The 19,661-nt window shown below is 37.7% G+C and overlaps 1 protein-coding gene across 1 annotated transcript in view; it reads left to right on the top strand.

The window, feature by feature from the left end:
• The window catches only part of TDRD3 (tudor domain containing 3), a 67,915-nt gene that overhangs the window by 12,522 nt on the left and 35,732 nt on the right, over window positions 1-19,661 (top strand). The window contains exons 3-9 of the mRNA XM_084272043.1: window positions 1,827-1,987; window positions 4,092-4,233; window positions 11,539-11,610; window positions 12,160-12,309; window positions 12,980-13,120; window positions 16,274-16,430; window positions 16,787-16,912. Coding sequence (XP_084128169.1) covers window positions 1,914-1,987; window positions 4,092-4,233; window positions 11,539-11,610; window positions 12,160-12,309; window positions 12,980-13,120; window positions 16,274-16,430; window positions 16,787-16,912 — 862 coding nt within the window. The 5' untranslated portion in view covers window positions 1,827-1,913. The remainder of the gene's footprint in view (window positions 1-1,826; window positions 1,988-4,091; window positions 4,234-11,538; window positions 11,611-12,159; window positions 12,310-12,979; window positions 13,121-16,273; window positions 16,431-16,786; window positions 16,913-19,661) is intronic.

The following is a 19,661-nucleotide window of genomic DNA, read 5'->3' as shown; positions in this document are numbered from 1 at the left end:
TGGGACTTAAGCTCCTGATCAACTGTCTCGGCATGGATCTCTTCCATAGGGTGCTGACCTTCGGGGCCAGACTATTCCAGCCTGGACCCCCACAGAGCCACAAGCACCCCAGCAAACCTCCTCTGGCATGGGTTGGTCTCTCCACAGGCTGCAGATTTCATTGCCAGGAGCTTGCTCCAACGTGGGCTTCCCAGGGGGTCACAAGGTCCTTCAGGTATCTCCACCCACTCTGGTGTGGGGCCCTCCATGGACTGTAGATGGGATCTTTGTTCTCTGTTATCATCCATGGGCTGCAGGGGGACAGTCTGCTTCACCATGGTCTTCTCCATGAGCTGCAAGGGAATCTTGCTCCCCGGCTTCCGGAGTGATTCATTCCCCTTCCCTACCTCCCCTTCTTCACTGACCTTGGCATCTGCACAGTTTCTTACATCTTCTCGCTCCCTTCTCTGGTGGTAAAATGCAGCTGCTTCTGTTTTTTCCTCCTAAATGTGATGCCCAGAGGTGCTGTGACCATCGCTGATGGGCTCAGCCTTGGTCAGCAACAACTGTGGCCTTGAGCCAGCTGATGTTTGCTCTCTGGGGCCTGCAGAGAGCTTCTGGCTGCTTCTTGCAGAAGCCACCCCTGCAGCACCCCTTCTCTACCAGAACCCAGCCATGCAAAACTACAAGTGTAATGGTTTTAGACTAAAAGAGGGTGTATTTAGATACAGCCAGGTTGGATGGGGCTTTGGGCAGCCTGGTGTAGTGGAGGGTGTCTGTGCCCATGCCATAGGGGTTGGAACTAGAGGATCTTTGAGGTCCCTTGCAATGCAAACTGAGGTATCACTTTCTGGTTGCAAAACCATTGAAGTGAAGTCTGTAGGGTGCTGCTTTTGCTCTTTATAGTGACTATTTTCTTAATCTTAGTGCAATTTCATGCTTTGTTGGTATTCTAAAGAATTTCCTTTCTCTCTTAGTTTCAACCCTAAAGTAAGTTCCTGTTTCTTTATCTTTTATTTTTTGTAGCTTCACTGGTTCTTTTCTTTATTCATTTCTGTGTCTCTCTATATATTTACCTCCTGGTTATCTGCTCTCATTTTGTGTTCTGGGGTACCTGTTTTTCTCAAAGGCAAGAAGCCAATGAAAGGTGCACTTCCTCCTTTCTTTTTTTTTTAGATGCTAGAGATGAGTTGAGCAGCAACAGCTTATTAATTTTTATTTCTCAGAGGGATTAGGATGGCTCTGTACTCAGATATAATGGAAATGTGATGAATTGGTTTGGTTGATTGGTTTGGGGGGTTGTTTGGTTGTTTCCTAATACAAACTATGGTGTGTATGGGATGATAATGTATTATTAGGTAGCTAACAAATATCTGCTCTTGAGGTTGTTACATTTTGACTGCACCTCTCTTGGAAGAAGCTTTGCTTTTAGTTGGTGTTCACAGAGTGGTTTTACAACCAGGAAGTCTTCAAAGCTGGTTGGTTGTTTCTTTAGAACGCTTTGTCAGCGAGACCTGGAGACACAGCATATGAAATCTTGCCTGGACTTAATATTATGTTGGATGTGACAATATTTGTGGTATTGTTTGACACCCATCTAACTTTAAATTAACTTCTTCTGTATAATTGCTATCAGAGGTGAATGAAGCCTAACAACTGTTTCTCTGGAAAAGCCATTCTTTGTCCTGCTTTAGAACATACCATACGTGAGCGACAGAAATTGAACATGACTGCCTGATCAAATTGCACTTGCCTTTGCCTGGGGGCACCTGCTAGTGTATATAGATATTACATTGTGTTTCCTTCATGGTGTCAACAGTTTTGTCTTTTCTGTTTTGCATATGTAGCTAGAAGGCCCGTGTGTTCTGCAGATACAGAAGATACGCAATGTTGCTGCACCAAAGGACAACGAAGAATCTCAGGCTGCTCCTAGAATGTTACGTGTACAGATGACTGATGGACACACAAGCTGCACAGCTATAGAATACAGCAGTATGTCAAAAATAAGGTGAATAACTGTCTCTTGAAAGTCTTGCTTTGATGCTTAAGCATCCTTAAAATAATGCAAGTGTCATTAGCAATAATGTGGAAAAATTGGTTGACAAAATAGGTTTCCCTCTCAGATTTTATACATAAAGGAGAACCTGAAATTCAGCACTGAAAGGGATGAATGTAATACACAATTACCTTTTATGCTCAAGTACATAATGGAGGAAAGTGGTTTTATCCAGCCATCTGCTGAGTTGACAGAGTAGATTGCACTTTGGGTATGCAATCTTAAGCCAAATTCCCAGTTTTTAGTAGTAGCAGATCTTTTTTATGATACTGGTACCAGGAATGTCACAGGCCTGACAGTAAAATTACGCAACTAGTGCTGCTTTACCATGGGCAAAGCTTTAACTTGGATTGAACTAGTAAGTATTTCTTCCATTAAAAATGAAGGGTAAGAGGGCCAGTTACTGTTGAATATTGTGATTTTGTGTGTTTGTGGTTATGAAGATGCTGAAAATCTGGAGTCATGGTGTGCTTTGCTCTTTGCTCTAGTTCAGGGCATTTTGATTTAAAAAAAAAATCTTCATCTCTCTACCTCTGCTAGCTGCAACATTTAGATATAGATAGATGACATTTAAAAATGAAGTCTATTTTACTGTTAAACTGCTTCTTCTGAGCAGAAGCCAGCTTGTAGATTGAAGCAATGCTCTCATAAAAAGGTAGAACACTTAACGGATCTTTAATTTTAGCTTGAGCCAGCAGAACTGGGACTATCATATCACATTCCACTCTGAATAAACAGAGAACAGAAAAGGAAGGTGAAGAGGCTACTGTGTAAATAGTTTATAGGTCACAAAATACAGTAGAAGACATCATTTGAAACTTTTAGATAAAAAAACCCTCAATTTCAGAGGACTTCACAGTCTGTAATAATGATGTGAGCTCTTCTGTTGAAATAATGTAGTATGAAAATTTAGTTTGTTTTATATGTGGTTATTTTGGGTTTGAAGTTGGACTCTGAACCTGGAATAACATGCTGTTTCAGTACATAGTATTTCCTTAAATTACTAAATACCTCCTCAAACACAGTTTTCTTTTAAAGTAGTTCTTCATGTCTTGGACTTCGATTTACACATAAACACCCCTACATAACCTTCATTATTTTTTTTTTTGCATGTTGCTTTCTTGTCTTAATTTTTTTTGCTTTTATCAGAATAATAGTGCAAATCCATCAATATTGCTCAGGTTAATGCCACTAGTGCTGAAATCATCGGACTCCACTGTGAATATCCCTCACTGTGTGGTATGGTCCTGTGATTGCAACAATAACTTTAGCATATATTAAAGAGGTTATGGTTGCTCAGTTGGAAGGTTACAACTGACTCTGTCCCGTTTCTGCCAAGAAGAGTAATAGTTTTCAGATCATGCTTCTTGTCAGAGCTTTCAGCTACTGTTTAGAGATGCATGATTCTTTTATGCATCTGTTGTTTTTCATGGGGTAGATTCATATGAAAAGAAAGTGAGGTACCTCCTTGTGGGAGCTGACCATAGAGAGCATCCATGTGTTTTTAAATGATTGAATAATGAGAGAAGCAGCACTACAAGACACGTTTTTTATATTTATTCTGGTACAGTCCTGATTGTTAGTTCTGTGTAGAAAGCTGCTTTTCAAACAGCTCTTTGTTTTTTCCTAAGTTAAATGTCTAAACCAGATGATTAACCATCTGGAAATCCTCAATTTGTTAACTATAAGTGCATCCTAGAATGAGGAACTTGGATAACTGACTTTGAGATATCTAGTGTTAGCCTAAACAAATCTCAACCTTAGCTTGGTATTGTTAAATTGGATTTTAACCAAACAGACAATTTGCAAACATTCATCTCTGTTAGAATCTAATTTGCAGTATGGCATTTTTGTGTAATGAATTGGAAGCGTTCCAGTAAAGCTATTGAAAAGTTCTGTGCATACTGAAGGAATTATTGCAAAGGTTTTTGATGCTAATTTTTAATTACAAAATATGACATTGGTAGAAGTATAATAACAGTAGAATTGTATGCATTTTTGGTGGCAGAACGTTAATTAAGGTATTTGAAATGTTTGGTTTTGTTTCTGCTTTTAGCCTGAACACTCCACCTGGAACAAAAATTAAGCTTTCAGGAATTGTTGAAGTGAGAAATGGATTCTTGCTGTTGGATGACAGTAACACAGCAGTTCTCGGAGGTGAAGTGGAGCATCTTATAGAAAAGTGGGAGTTACAAAGGGTGAGGTAACACCACTCGAAATATTTATCTTACAGAATGCATATTACATTTATTGACATCAAGTTTAATGTGTTGAAAGTAACCTTTCCTATGATAAGCCTTTAGAACTTTACTGTCTCAGTGTTTTTAGGAATGTAGTCAAATATATGTCAATACTACATCTAGCTACAGGCCTCCAACTAGACTCTGCATTGCTTATCACAACCCTGAGTCCTACAGTTCAGCTAGTTGTCGATCTGCCTCACTGTCCCCTCATATAACCCACACTTCCAAAGCTCACCTATGAGGGAATTACAGGAGAGTGTCAAGTCCTTGCTGAAGTAGAGGCAGCCAACATCTATTGGTTTCCCCTCATCCACCCAGCCAGTCATGCCATCACAGATTGGTCAGGCGTGATTTCCCCTTGGTGAATCCATGTTGACCATTCCTGATAAACTTCCACGTGTTTATAGATGACCTCTGGAATAAGCTGTTCAATCACCCTTCCAGGAATGGAGGTGAGACTGGCTGGCCCGTAGTTTCCTGTGTCCTCGTTCTTGCCCTTTTTAAAAAATGGGGTGACACTGGCTTTCTACCAGTCCTAAGGCAACTCTCCTGTTCATCGTATTTCAAGGGTCATGGAGGAGAGTGGCATAGCAATAAAAAACACCTGCCAGCTTCCTGAGCACTCGCCTGAGCATCAGGGCCTATGGATGTGTTCATGCTGGGGTTGCCTAAACCATCTCCAAACCAATCCCCCTTAATCAAGGGAAGGTCTTCCTTTCTCCAGACTTTCTTACCTCCAGAGTCTGAGATTGCGGAGAGCTACCCTGAGAGGTAAAGACTGAAGGCATTCAGTTACTCCACCTTCTTTGTATCCTGTCATTAGGCCACCCATCCTGTGGCAGACAGAAAGTCATCTTTGCATGGGGACTGATTTCTTTCCTTGTCTGCAATGATTGAAAACATTAGTCAAATGTATTAAATTTATTAGTGGCTTCTTTCCTAAACGATGTGTTTAGGTACCAAAATATTACAGAATTTGTCCTTTTACAGTTGCCATCTGCAGACTGTATTTGGGGGGGGGGGGGGGGGGGGAAGTACAGAAACGTAGAAGTTGGTAACTGTAAGTATGAATTATGTATTGCAGATTTCATTACTGCTTAAGTGAATTCATGATTAGGAAGACAAATTGGGGGTTTTAAAATCTTACACCAAACCATAAATGCTTATAAGCCCCTTTACTCTATTTTTGGGTTCCTGTCCCAAAAGAATAAAAGTTGCCACAGGAAGACTTTTTTTCATGCATTTCCAAGTGTAGCAAGTTGTAACCCTACTACAAACAGCACGCATTTCTTTTTACATCCACATCTCCGAAGTAAATTAATTCTTTGCTTATGAACATGGTGGTCATTTCTATTTGAAGTACTTAATTTATTGCTGTTGATGCTAAATTAGACAGTCAATTTAGTTATGGCTAGTCCTTTTCAGTGTTGGTATGCATTTTATAGACTTGAGCAAACTGGGTCAAAAATTATTTGAATGTTTGAGTTACATACACAGTGTCTACTCTAGTAGATTCTGTTTGGCCCCCTTTTTGTGCTTTTAGAGTTGAAAACAGTTTGGTTTTGGTTTGTTTTTTTAAATTTGTACATTTTAAATTTTTTTTTCAATCCTGGTTTTAAATGAAGCTGCTTGTTTGCTTAAGAAGATTCTGTGGCTAATAGAAACATCCCATTTTACAATTTTTATTTGTATTTAGCATAAAGTCCTATGAGTTCTGTCCAGTGAAGAGTTGTTAACAATGCCGTCTAATTGATAACAGAAGGCTCAATAAAATCATGTAGCTTTATTGGTGATATATTGGATAGTCTTGTTCTCATGTTTCTTCTGCCTGGACTTCAGCAAATACACATTGCTTTGTAAATACTCATTTTTGTCAGTATCAGGAAATAAAACATTCTGCTTATGAGAAAGCAAACGATTTAGTAATTGTTGGTTTGCTGCTGACTGCAACTTTCAGCACTTGTCAGCTAGTTGTGTTGGCTTGATGTGATGTGTTTTAAAAGAGAAGTAACTACATTTTTCACTGATTCCCGTTGGCAAGGTAAAGTATTGCGTACTGCTACACCCTCAGTTCCCCAGCCCCATCATGCGGTTTGCCAGAGTATCCTCTTCTTGTTCTCAGTGACCAGCTCACAGCACATGATCAGGTTCCCAGCATGAATGTGGCCACATCAGAAAAGCTGTGGGTGACAAGAAATCAGTTTGGACAGGTGAACCATGACCACTGGAAACTGTAGTTGCAGTTCTATATCCAGACTGACAGCTAGACAGATAGGGCTCAAAGCAGTCTATAGAAGAAGCTACTTTGATATCAGTTCCCTCATGAACTTTGATGTTTCACTGCTATTTAGAAAGCTTTACAGAAGAGAGTGGTTGACAAGTAAGCAAGATTGTCGACTCAGAGATACCTGAGTGAGGACATTGCTAGTCCTTGTGTAATACTACCACTGAAACTTAAATGAAATGCATAAGAAGTCAGAAAACTTGTATTTGTGTGGCTATTTCAAATTACTTGTTTTGAATTAATTTTTTCTCTGCTTCAATGTCTAAGAAATGCTAACAGAGCTTTTTGCACAGGTGATGAAATGAGTTTCTTTTACACTTAATGAAAAAGTGCTGTTAAGTCAAATTATATTACAAAACTTCAGAATTTGTTTGTCCAGTCTTAAATTACCCTTGCATCTGTCTCAGCTTCCAGTTGCATAGTTGCATTACTGTTTTGTTCTGTTTAGAATGATGCTTGAAATTGCTTTCAGGGAGGAATCAATGAAAGGTTTGCTCTGCAAATACAGTGTGTGTGGAATGAATGCAGTATTATCACACTGCAAATATTGTTCATGTGGAATAAATGTGGTATTGTTTGTAGCATTCCATTTTATTGTAAGGTAATTCTTGCCTAGAAATATATATATATATTAATTTTTTTTCAAAGTGTCACTGTTTAAGTGCCAGTAAATAAATAAGGGGTAAATGAGAATGTTACTGTGAGATCTCTTTTTCTGGGCTATTTGGCAATATAAAGTAATGTGTCATGGACTGACTTAGGTGAGAATACAGTTCCAAATAATTATTGTTTGATAGCGTTCCTGCTGTTCTGGTGGTGACTGGTGTTTCAATCAGTGAGGATCAGTATCGGTCAGATGTTGCTGGTAACCTCCTTACGAAGGAAGAGTATTTTCTGTTGCTATTAATCAAAATACCAGATGATCTGTAAGTGAAGGCTGAAACAGATTTTGCTGGGATGATTGGTGAGACTGTTGTGTAGGCTCTTATATTTTTAAAACATAGAATCTGACAAATTATGGGTTATCTAAAGGCAAAGTTCTCTAGTATACTTGATGATTCTTACATTTTTGGTGAAGGTGAGGCTAGGTATTGAGGTCACCTCATGGTGAATGGGAGTAGTTGTACATACACTTCAAAATTGAGTTTAGAAAGGTGTGAGGGGATAACAGTACATAATATCTAGGAGTTTAGTCTCATATTCTAAACCTTTATTTCTTGAGAGATTCCCTAGGAAGTATTTTCTAATGTCACAATCCAAACACAGCAGAAAGGGCAAAAGAGGCATGCTAAATGTGTTTGTTAAATGCTATTTACTGCTCTGCTACAAGGAAAATGTAATTGTAAGTTTAAAAATACAATTCTTATTGCTGGTTTGCGTGTTAGTCAGAGCATAGAGAAAAAGAATTTCCAAAGCAGTTGTTTGTAGCAGACAGTGCTACCTGAGAAGAAAGCATCAAGGCTGTTATTTACCGTTAAGTAGCCTTCTTTCATTCTGGGTAACAATTTTATGCAATAAATTAAGATTAAAATTTCATGTAGCTAAATGTTATTAAATAGCAAGTAATTTTTAAGCGTGTTTTTGCAGGTTCCCATGTTACATGTTTGAATGATGGTTTGGAGCAGTCTCTTTCTTTATGTATTTCGTTGGTTCTGGTTTGGGAAAAAAGCAAAAATAAGCATGGCCTTCAGTTCAAGTATCTTCCTAATTGCAGGACATGAGGAGTTACCTGTGACCAAATCCTGGAGTTCTTAGACTACCATATAAATATTTTTACTATGATTTGGTTCAGTGCCGAAGTTCATTCCAGAATAGCCTACACTTCTCTAGATAGAAACAAAACAGCAACAGCAAAAATAATTGTGGGGATTATTTCACCTAGACTGCCTGCCCTGGGGGAACAAAGTGACTTGGCTGTGAAATGACTTGTACTGTGCCACTTCAGTTAATAGATATGGGAAGGTATGAGCATGCTACAGTGATCAGCCCTTGGCTAGCTCGTAATTCTAAGGCTGTACTTTAAGTCAACTGATTGAAAGTAAAGCAGAAAAGAATTATGATTTCTGCACTTCAGAGTGCTTTGTTTTGAATAATTTATTGAATACTTTATCCATGTTTTTTGCTCTGAGGCATGAGGAAAAAAATTTTTTTAATATTTTTTTTTCATCCTTGGAAGGAATAAATAACCATAAATGATTTCAAGAATGTTTAAGTCCTGAATAAAAGTAGTTAACTTCTGGAGTGGACCAAAATTTTTGATTTGGGTATTAGTTAGCTGCACTAATATTTTCCTTATTTTAAGCAATTATCTGACAGTATAATGGCTTAAAATGTATTCACACTTGTACTGCAGTTGTCACATGATCGAATTAAATTAATTTTACATCAGGGTAATAAATATATGGGTAAATGTCTTATATAGCCGTAAGTAATTAAAACTTTCTCTGTCAATGAGTAGTAAAGGATTTATGTGATCATGGATTACTGTCCTAGTGGGGAGAAAGGGGTGCAATAAGAAATGAAGAGGATAAAGCAGCTGCATTATAGGACATGTAACTTTGTTTAACAGTGTTAAGGACTTGTTCTTCCTTTCTCCACTTTCGAAACCAAGAATTTCTGTTTAATACAAAGTAATGAACACACAATGAAAAGTTGATTCCAGTGAGTTTAGCTCTTCTGCAGGATGCTGCTGTTATCACAGCTTATGAAGAAAGTGTATATGGGCCATGAACAAGATATTTTAATGCAATGTTTAACAAATCCATCACTTCACTGTTCTTGGCTGGTAGTAATTTAGATTATTTGGGAACATTTTCAGGCCTAGGCCACCGACTTCCTGATCGTGAGTAAGTTTAGAGCACTTTTATAAAGTCTCAATAACTGTTATCTTTATGGTGTTTGTAAACCAAAGATCTGGTCATGAATTTAACATATGTACCATGCTTTTCGTAACTCCATAGGGGAAATGTTCTAGCAGCACAATATTTTATTTTCAGCAGTGGCAAAAAAGGAAGAGCACACAGGCTGAGCTCTTAAACAGCCTTGGCATTTAGAACTGTATTATCTTGATCAGGGAATACAGTCCTAAATAATCCTCTCAGTATTTGCTTATACATGGGTTCATGAATTTCATGGAGTGGTTAAGGATAGAAGGGACCTCTGGTCCACACCTGCCCCCTGCTCCAGCAGAGCCACCTAGAGCTGGGTGCCCAGGACCATATCCAGACAACTTTTGAACACATTCAGGCATGGAGACTCCACATGCTGTCTGGACAGTCTGCACCAGTGTTCAGTCACCCTCACAGCAAAAAAGTGTTTCCTGTTGTTCAGGTGAAGCCTCATGTGTTTTAGTTTGTGCCCATTGCCTGTATTCCTGTCACTGGGCACCACTGCAAACAGCCTGGCTCTGTCTTCTTTATGGTCTTCTCTCTGACATTTGTACAGATTGATAAGATCCTCCTGAACTTCGCCTTTCCTAGGCTGAATTTGCCTGATCCTTTCTTAGACATGCTAAAACTGTATGACCCCGGTCATGAGTGGCATCCCCCAGGGATCAGTCCTGGGTCCAGTCTTACTCAACATCTTTATCAATGACCTGGATGAAGGGATTGAATGCTCCCTCAGTAAGTTTGCAGATGACACTAAACTAGGAGGAAGTGTTGATCTGCCTGAGGGTAGGGAGGCTCTTCAGAGGGATCTGAACAGACTGGACCGATGGGCTGAGACCAAGGGGATGAAGTTTAACAAGGCCAAGTGTAGAGTGCTGCACATGGGACAGAACAACCCCGTGCAACACTACAGGCTGGGGGAGACTGGCTGGAGAGCTGTCAGGAAGAGAAGGACCTGGGGGTGTTGGTTAACTGATGACTGAATATGAGCCAGCAGTGTGCCCGGGCAGCCAGGAAGGCCAATGGCATCTTGGCTTGTATCAAAACCAGTGTGGCCAGTAGGTCTAGGGAGGTGATTGTGCCCCCGTACTCGGCATTGGTGAGGCCACACCTTGAGTACTGTGTGCAGTTCTGGGCTCCTCACCATAAGAAGGACATTGAGGTCCTTGAGCAAGTGCAGAGAAGGGCAACCAGGCTGGTGAAGGGGCTGGAGGACAAATCATATGAGGAGTGGCTGAGGGAGCTGGGGATGTTTAGCCTGGAGAAGAGGAGGCTGAGGGGAGACCTTATCACTACCCACAACTACCTGAAGGGAGGTTGTAGAGAGGTGGGCGATGGTCTCTTCAGCCAAGTGACAGGAGATAGGACAAGGGGAAATGGCATGCAGCTGTGCCAGGGCAGGTTTAGATTGGATATTAGAAAAAAATTTTTTACTGAAAGAGTTGTCAGGGCCTGGAACAGGCTGCCCAGGGATGTGGTTGAGTCACCTTCCCTGGATGTGTTTAAAAAAAGGGTTGATGAGGTAGTTAGGGATATGTTTTACCATAGGATGGGAATGGTTGGACTTGATGATCTTCAAAGGTCTCTTCCAACTTTGTGATTCTGTGATTCTGTGACTTTACAGCCTCTTGTGGCAGAAAGGTGACTGGGGCTGTCTAAAGAAACATCTGCCTATTTCACAGAATTGCAAGATTGGGAAAGACCTTTTAAGATTGAGTCCAACCGTTCCCATCCCTAAGTACCTCCTCATCTACCCTGTTTTTAAACACATAATCAAATATTTTCTTTGACACATTTGTGGGCTGCTGTTTTCTGCTATTGTATATTTTGGTGTATAACTGAATGTTCTCCATTTCCTGTATGTGTTGCCTTCATGATTCTGCAACTTTTCATAATTTTCTTCATCCCCTTGCCCCTCATCCAGCCTTCTCCTTGCTCGAAGTGTCTTAGAATGTTACATCATAGACTTAATTATTTTGTGATTAAAATGTTCCTCTTGCAAGTTTCATGTATTTTCTGAAATAGAGATGTTTATCATATAATCTGGTTTCTCTTAACAATGTATTAATCAAATATTTTCTCTTACAGAGTTTAGCAAAACACAATAGGAGTAACATTGGAACAGAAGGTGGCCCTCCCCCTTTTGTACCTTTTGGGCAGGTAGAGTTTACTTTACTTCTCTTCATCAGTTCATTTAAAGAAAAACAGAACTTTATCATGATATCTAGGGGCTCTGGCTCCAGTTAGATAAAGGCTATCAAAACACTTTAGAAAAAGTTGATCCTGTCACTTTGTTGTGACAATTTATATTTAACACTTCCTCTCAATTTGAATCTTAAGATTTTATTAATATGCCTCTGATTCTTCCTGTCAGATCTAATAGGCATATAACCTCTTCCCTTCTTAAACACCAAAGGTATTTATAAGAATCTTAAAAAGCTTAAAATGTAGATCTCATTGTTTTTGGCCTTCCTGGTGGACCAGGGGAGTTGGCTTTCAGCAAAGACATCTAGATATGTCCTAGGTGTACATTTTTTTTTCTATTTAAAGTTGTATACTGTAGTGGAATAATACTCTTTTTGTGGTGGGTGTTGTTTTTTGTTTGGTGTTCTGTTTGTTTGGTTTGGGGGTTTCTTTGGTTGTGTTTTTTTAATTTTCCAAATGAGAGTAGGCAGAAGAGTTAGCTAAAACTTGCTTTTGTGTTTTCAGAAATGTGTGTCTCATGTGCAAGTGGACAGCAGAGAGCTTGATCGCAGAAAGACTCTGCAGATGACAAATACTGTAAAACCTGTTGCAGACAACGATGAATTTGAGAAGCAGAGAACAGCTGCTATTGCAGAAGTTTCAAAGAGCAAAGAGGTTAGAATGCATGTGTTGCAGCATTTTACTTACTGTGACTGATCTGTTAATTTAAGTATTTCACTCTTAAATGACAAAAGTTTTCTGAAGCTTACTGCCTTAGAATTCTACTCACGTAACTTTAGAAGAATGAATCCAAGAGAGCCCTGTTTTAATAAAGCTAATGTATTATAATGTTTTATTGTAGATATGATTTTGATTTGATACCCCTGATGAAAAAGTGTAGGTTTTACAATTTAGCTAATGAGATTTTAGTAATAAAGACATGTTATCAGTTGTCTTCTGCTTTTTTTCAGTTCTTCAAACCTCATGATTCCCTGCATTCAGCCTGAAAGAATAGCTAGGAAGTTTAGTTTTAATGTGTCAGATTTTTATGTTCTCCCTTGGTTTTTATTTTCAGTTTATTTCTCCAATTTCCTTGTTAAGTCATAAAAACTAGAATTATAAACCCTTTTTACAGCCTCATTAGGGCATGGGGAAAATAGAGGCCCCACCTAGTAAGTTCATCTTTTTTTGTGTGTGTAAATTACTGCTTTATTTGTTGATGCAAAGCATGATCATAAAAAATACAGCTGCATCAAATTTACTGCACTTTTTCTACTAGCTAAATATTAAGGGTTATTTTCATAAGTTCTGTTTACTGAATTGTTACTTTTGTGCTTATCTAAAGACCAAGACGTTTGGAGGAGGTGGTGGCAGTAGCAGAAGTAATCTCAGTGTGAGTGCTGGAGGGAATCGAAACAGGGAACTGTTCCAGAAAGAGAAGATAACAAAACCTGAGGGAAAGAATGAAGGTGTCTACAGAGAACTGGTAAGGTGGAAGACATAAACGAAGCCTTAAATATGTTCTATTAAAAAATAAAAAACAAATGTATCAAAAATTAAACCAAAACACCCTGTGGAATTCTCTTCCAATTTATTTTTAAGTCTGTTTAGAATGCTTAAGTTACCTTTGTACCTTACTGAGATAGTTATGAGTCTGTGATTTTCAAAAAAAAAATTAATGTCATCTAATCCAGTAAAATTTAACTGAGGTCTTTACAAAAGCGTTAGTAGTAGTATATATGGTATAGGACATGACAGTGTAGTTTTATTTTCTTGTTTAAGTAAGCTTAACAGTTTTGAATATTAATGTGGTTTAATTCATTTTAGGCAGGAAGACTTTAATCCTTCAATGTGAATAATATCAAATATTTTAATGTCATTTTAAAAATTAATATTTATTTTAAAAAAAATGTTCTAAACCATTTATGTGACATTGAGAAAACTAAGTATTACGTTGATATTTAAAATAACAAAGTAGAAATGCTTCTATTGTGACAGGAAATATCATGGTTCCATGGTCACAAGTAATGTTACATTCTGAGTGAGGTGGGTTACCATTAGCAAATCCAAACTATGGCCCTTAATCCAAAATACTGCCTTCCAGTGTATTTCATAAGTTTCTACTTACTGATAAGTAAGGGATCACTACATCAAATTAAGTGTATTTAAGATTTAAGTTCCTGGTTTGATTACTTCAGAAATCTAAAAGTTTAGTGGAGGAAGCATTCATTATTGAGAACAGTTCCAGAAAGGAATTTCCAAGTGTTTATAACAGTTAATGATTCTGATTTGAGTGGTAAAAGCAGACTGACAGAGGCATTGCAACAATATGGTAACTCGGTAAACCAGTATTAATATATAAATTATAACTACAATTTATGTTGAATATTTTCCACCTTCTTTACTTTTACCAAAGGCTTAACGATGAGAAGAAGAGACATTTAGGAACAGTAACTGCCTGTTATAATTTTGTTTGTATTGTACATGCCATCTTGGAGCAAGGGGAGCTTCCAGCAGTGCTGCCTTCAGCACTGTTCTCAGAAATGTCAGTACAGGATTGTAGAAACATGGGCTGAAAGGACCTCAAGAGGTCATTTAGCCATTGCTCTGCCCGGTGCAGGTGGTAAATCTTGTCATTCTCCACAACTGCTTTGTGACCTAAACAGGCCTAGAATAAAATGCCAAACACCCCTCCACATGCCCCCCACTCTCTCCTAAACCCAAGAACCCCCCCCAAAATTATATTTTCTAATTGTTTGAAGTATTATTCTGGTTTTTGAACTGCAAGAAACTTGTCTTCAGTGGCACTGTAAAATGGAGTACTTCTAACTGAAAAAAACCTTTACGTCATTTAGCACATTTAGGTGCTGTTTAGAAGGAGGAAATATGAAGCCACTAAGCTTACATAGAAAGCCTTTTTTGGTTATAAATAACGACTTTTAGATCTTTAACACAGTGAATAATTAATTTGTTTTGTCTTTTTATAGACTTGTGACTTCAAGAGGGTTTGATTGTTGATTTGTGTGTTTATTTAGAATGATTAAAGGTTTTAAACCATCTGCTGTGTTACCTTCTGAGGAACCTGGAGCATTGTATCTTTACCTACAAAACAAGAAACAAGTGTTTTTTCCTGGCAATAGATTGTAGAGGTCAATCATACTCCTAATAGTCCTTCTGGGATATGTTCCACAATTTTATTTCCCCTTTTGTATGTGAGAAGCAAGATTTGTGTAAATGAAATTGGGGTGTTTTTGACATCCAAAGATACTTAAGATGCTACTTCCTTTCTCAGACAGTCTTTGTATCTGGGAAATTGCTTGCTGTATTGAGAAATCTGTATTGAGGTAGCAACCATAACACTGACTTTGTGTCTCTGCCCCCAGAAAGGAGGCCTGCTTTTATCTGTTACCCCAGAGCACAGTGTGTAGCTGGAATTTAACACAAAAAATGAATGCATTGATACATCAGGACAAATGAGGACTGGAAAAAATTGCATCATAATACTGTGGAAAATAAGGGAGGCTTAAATATTATTTGCTACACAGCTCTCACACTTAAAATTTAAATCGTTCTAGCAATAAAGGTTTGTGCTCTTTCAAGCAGAGGGGGAAGGAAGGTGCTTGATGTATGTATCTAAGAGGTTAGGTTTGGTTGGATTTGGGTCTTGTTCTTTGTTGGTTTTGGGGGGTTTTTTTGAGTGTCACTGTGTGGCTGTTTTGGAACCTGTAGACAAAACATTATGTTCATGGGGCTCCTGTTAAGGATGTAGCTGGTTACAGCTGTTGCAGTAGATGGATAACTGGCACTGTTGTTGATTGGGTATGGGATGAGAAAGGCTACAGGGCCTAGTCCCACTTCATGTTTAGAACACGTAGGTCTGTCTGCACTGGAAGAGGCAGTTCTCACTCGAGTGCTTTAATGCCCAATGCAGACGTAAGGTTATTTTCTGTAATTGATGCTCTGTGATTTCTGCTTTGTGTTTTGGCTGTCATGCTTGATACAGTTTAGAATAAGAAAGCTTGTATTTCTGCAGAAGCAAATTGTATTTGTTTCATTCTACAGAACCTTTAGTGGTTAGAGTTTCTCTGTGTTTTTTAATAAGTATATAACTAGGTTTTCTATTGTCAGTAATAGTTGTGAAAGGGTTCAAACAGGAACACATAGCTAGTTTTTATACCACTATTAATTTGAGAGTTTCCTTTTTAGTTTTCCTCTTAGATAAAATATATTAGTCTGTTATGCTGTTCTGGTATACAGCAAAGGAAGTGTTGGACTACAGCAATGTTATGCTGTTCTGGTATACAGCAAAGGAAGTGTTGGACTACAGCAATGTTATGCTGTTCTGGTATACAGCAAAGGAAGTGTTGGACTACAGCAATTTGTGCTTGAAGCAACATATCACTAGATCTGAAATCGGATGGATTAAAAATCATCGTACTGATAATATTAAAACCCCTCTACTAGCTGATTGGTTAGACCTAAGGGAACTTTTATGTGAAGTTATTTTATATAAAATGGAAATCTGAAATGATGTTTCAATTTAAATGTAATGAAAAAACAATTTTTTCTATTTTGGGGTTTTTTTTGTAGACTGCCTGTTGTATCTTATGCTTAGTTCTGTGTGTATGCTTTATTTCAGGTTGATGAAAAGGCTCTAAAACACATAACAGAGATGGGTTTCAGCAAAGAAGCAGCAAGACAGGCACTTATGGATAACAATAACAGCGTAGAGGCAGCATTAAATTTTCTTCTGAACAGCGGTAAACAGAAACCTATTCAGGGACCACCACCTAGAGGTACAACTTGCAAAGAAATGCCTTAAAACAGTTTTTCCAGGCAAAGGAATTTGTGTATGATGGGTTACTAATGTAGTTATAGAACAGCATATCTAAATGTTTTTTTCCTGTAATTTAAAATGCATGGCAAACTGGGAAGTAAATGCTTAGAAAAGACTTCTGTGTATTCTTGTCAGTTTTTAAAAATTTGAACTCATGTGCTTGAATATTCCTAAATAGAAATTACCTGATTCTGTCTGTAATAGAATTTTTGTGGAGATAGAAAATGAAAACATTTCATAAATTAAATATTTTTTTTTAAACTGAGTACACTTTTGTATCTATTTCCACTCACGAGTGGCTTTTGATATTTACAGGCAAAGGGAAGGGCCGAGGCCGAATAAGAGCTGAAGATGAAGAGGAGCTGGGAAATGCCAGACCATCTGCACCAAGCACGCTGTTTGATTTCTTGGAATCCAAAATGGGTACTCTAACAGTAGATGGTAAGTTACTGAAATTAATCTGTCTAGAACCAATATCAGACAGTGTTGGTGAAATTCTTTTTTCTAACTTGATATCATCTAAATATGATGCCTAGAACTTCCTCCAAAGTCAGCCATAAGAGAACAAACCAAAGCAAACCCACAAACAAGGAGTGCTAGAGAGCTGTTCCTCTCCTTTGAAGAAAGGTCAAATGCATGGCACTGGTGGCTTGTACTTGTTTTGATTATAGAAGAGCTTAGGCTGTTTGTTTGAGGCTTAGACTTCTAAAACTCAGTAATTTTGAAATAAGGTGAAATAAATCCCTGGTTTTTAATATTATCTGATAGAGACTTGAAACTTTAATGTGCTTTGAAGTAAGTAAAGAAAAAAAGCCATAACTGCAGTGCTACTTTCTCAGTATATAAACAGCATGCTTGCACGCTGCCTGTTTAAGAGCTTGGTAATTGCAATAAGCTTAACTGGATTTGTGTTCCCCCCCTGTCTGGGGGAGGGGGAGTACTGTTGGCCATAGTAAAATATTAAACATCTATTTTATTCTGGTTTTCCTGTTGAATAACAGGGAAAGATAGGATTTTAGACAAAGGCAAGCCAAGTAATCTCTCGGATGTAATGCAGAAGATCTGGGCTTTTTGTTTAATGTCCTTTTAGTTACTTTTCTTTAATATATAGATCAGGATGTTTGTTTATGCCTGAGTCATTCAGTACTTTGGAAACTTTAATAGACAGACGTGTTAAAAGAAAAAAGTGGAAACTCCATACCTCCTGAGGTCTCTAGAGGCTGCTGTAATATTAAAGCACAACTTGCGGTAAGCTGAGTAATAAATGGAGATCATTTTGTGTTTTGGGTATGGCCTTGGAGGTGTCTCAGCAGCCAACATGAAATTAAAGTATCTGCTTCCATTATTTAACATGAAGGTTTTGTGATGGAGTCGTAATATTTTTTTTCTCCGTACAAAATGAGTCTTTTCATAAAGAGTGGGAAAAAAAGTCATACTATTTTAATGTGAACTCTTTAACATTTTGGAATTTTCTAGGGAATGTAAGAAATAGTTGCATTGATATGTAATTATTCCAAAATAGTCTTTGTTGACTGCTAATAATGGACTCTTGTTCTGTGTGTTTTCACTGGATTTAGGATTTTAAAAAATCTCAAAATAAACAAATAATATTGAAAAAAGAGAAAACCAGCTCGTAGTAAATGAAAATCAGCCAGTTGCCCTGCTGAGAAAGGTGTGAATGGCTGTATTGCCAGTAGGCACCTGCATCTGAAATAAGATTAGAAGATCTCCATTGCTTTGGTTAGTTGAGTGAGAGATCTACTGTTGAATGTATTATTTTTGCTTACAACTTGTATGTATTAAAAATGTGCTAATATGTGTCTGTGCTACAGCAGTGAGTTTAAGGTTTGTTGTGTTTGAGAGTCATTATTGAGTTAAAAATTAGAACATCCAAGTAGACTCTGTCATTGCATAAAACCCACGATTTTCTGTGAAAATTACTAGTACTGTCTGCTTTCCATTGAGCATATGGAATATGCTTTCCAAGAGTTATTTTTGTTAGATCTTAAGCAGCTCTGAAGCTGCATGTGTACAGTTGCTACTTGCATAAGCAGTGTAGCATTTTGCATTAATGCATCTTAATACTTTTTTGCAACTTGTAGAAACTAAAAGCATATTTGGAGGGAAGAGCAGGGTATAGAAATTCAGTTCTTGGAGCTGCACAGAGGCTGCTTCTCAAAAAAAAAAAAAAAAAGGAGGACATGGCAACAAAGAACAAGGACACATGTTTTGTCATAGAAAGCTCACCTCAGCAGATGGGCTCAGGAGTTGGTGAACCTATCAGTGAACCCAGGACTCCCTTGCTGCTGGTAGAATTAGATGTACTGTGAGCCATTTTAGGGTTCAGTCAATGTTTTTGTGATGTGCTAAGGTTTAACTATGAACAGAAAGGTATTTGCTTATAATAAACATGATAGCTTATGGTTCTTTTGATATCAAGCACTATATTGCTGCTCTACCTTGGTTGAGTTTCGTTGCAACGATGTCCTTTTTTGGCCCACAAAACAAGTGATTTTAAATATCTATATATCTTCATATATTTTAGTTGCATCTAGGTCTTCCTTGGTTTATGGGTTTCTTTATGAAATGCAGCTAGTTGTAGAATGAACATTTATATCAAGTCTTCCCTGGTTTTGTCAAAAATTTGAAGTATTTTAAGAAAATACAATTCAAATAGACATGCATTCTGCACTAGCTGATAGAATCTTGTAAACTGTTTAGGGAATTCAAATAATCACATTTTTAAAAGCATGTGCAGGGAATTATGTTTGAGTGCATTTTAGCAACTCATTTTGTTTACCAAAGATGAAGTAGATTTTCTTTTTACAGTTAATATGAATGAAAATAGCACTATCATTTTTCTCTCACGTTGCAGATGCTGGGTTTTTATATTATTTTTCTTTGGATAAGTTTTGTGGTTTATATTGATTTATTTTTATTTTTTTTTTGGTTTTTAACACTCTTGTGGGTTTTTTAGCATTCTCACAATGGTCAATATACAATCTAGTGTATATGCCAGTGTCAAACGTTTTTGAAAAAAAACACAACAAACCCCACAACCAAAACCATAGTGCCAAAAACTTGTTAGCATTCTTGAAAAGTTCAGGAAGTGTTCTGATTACTTCTTGAAATTGAAAAAAATAATTCTGCTTTTTTCTTCTGAAGAAGAAATAATACTTCATAGAATCGT

Source organism: Gallinula chloropus (genome assembly GCF_964237585.1).
Source record: "Gallinula chloropus genome assembly, chromosome: 1".
Lineage (NCBI taxonomy): Eukaryota > Metazoa > Chordata > Aves > Gruiformes > Rallidae > Gallinula > Gallinula chloropus.
Note: the sequence above shows the minus strand (reverse complement) of the source record. Positions and strands in the feature narration are given on the sequence as shown.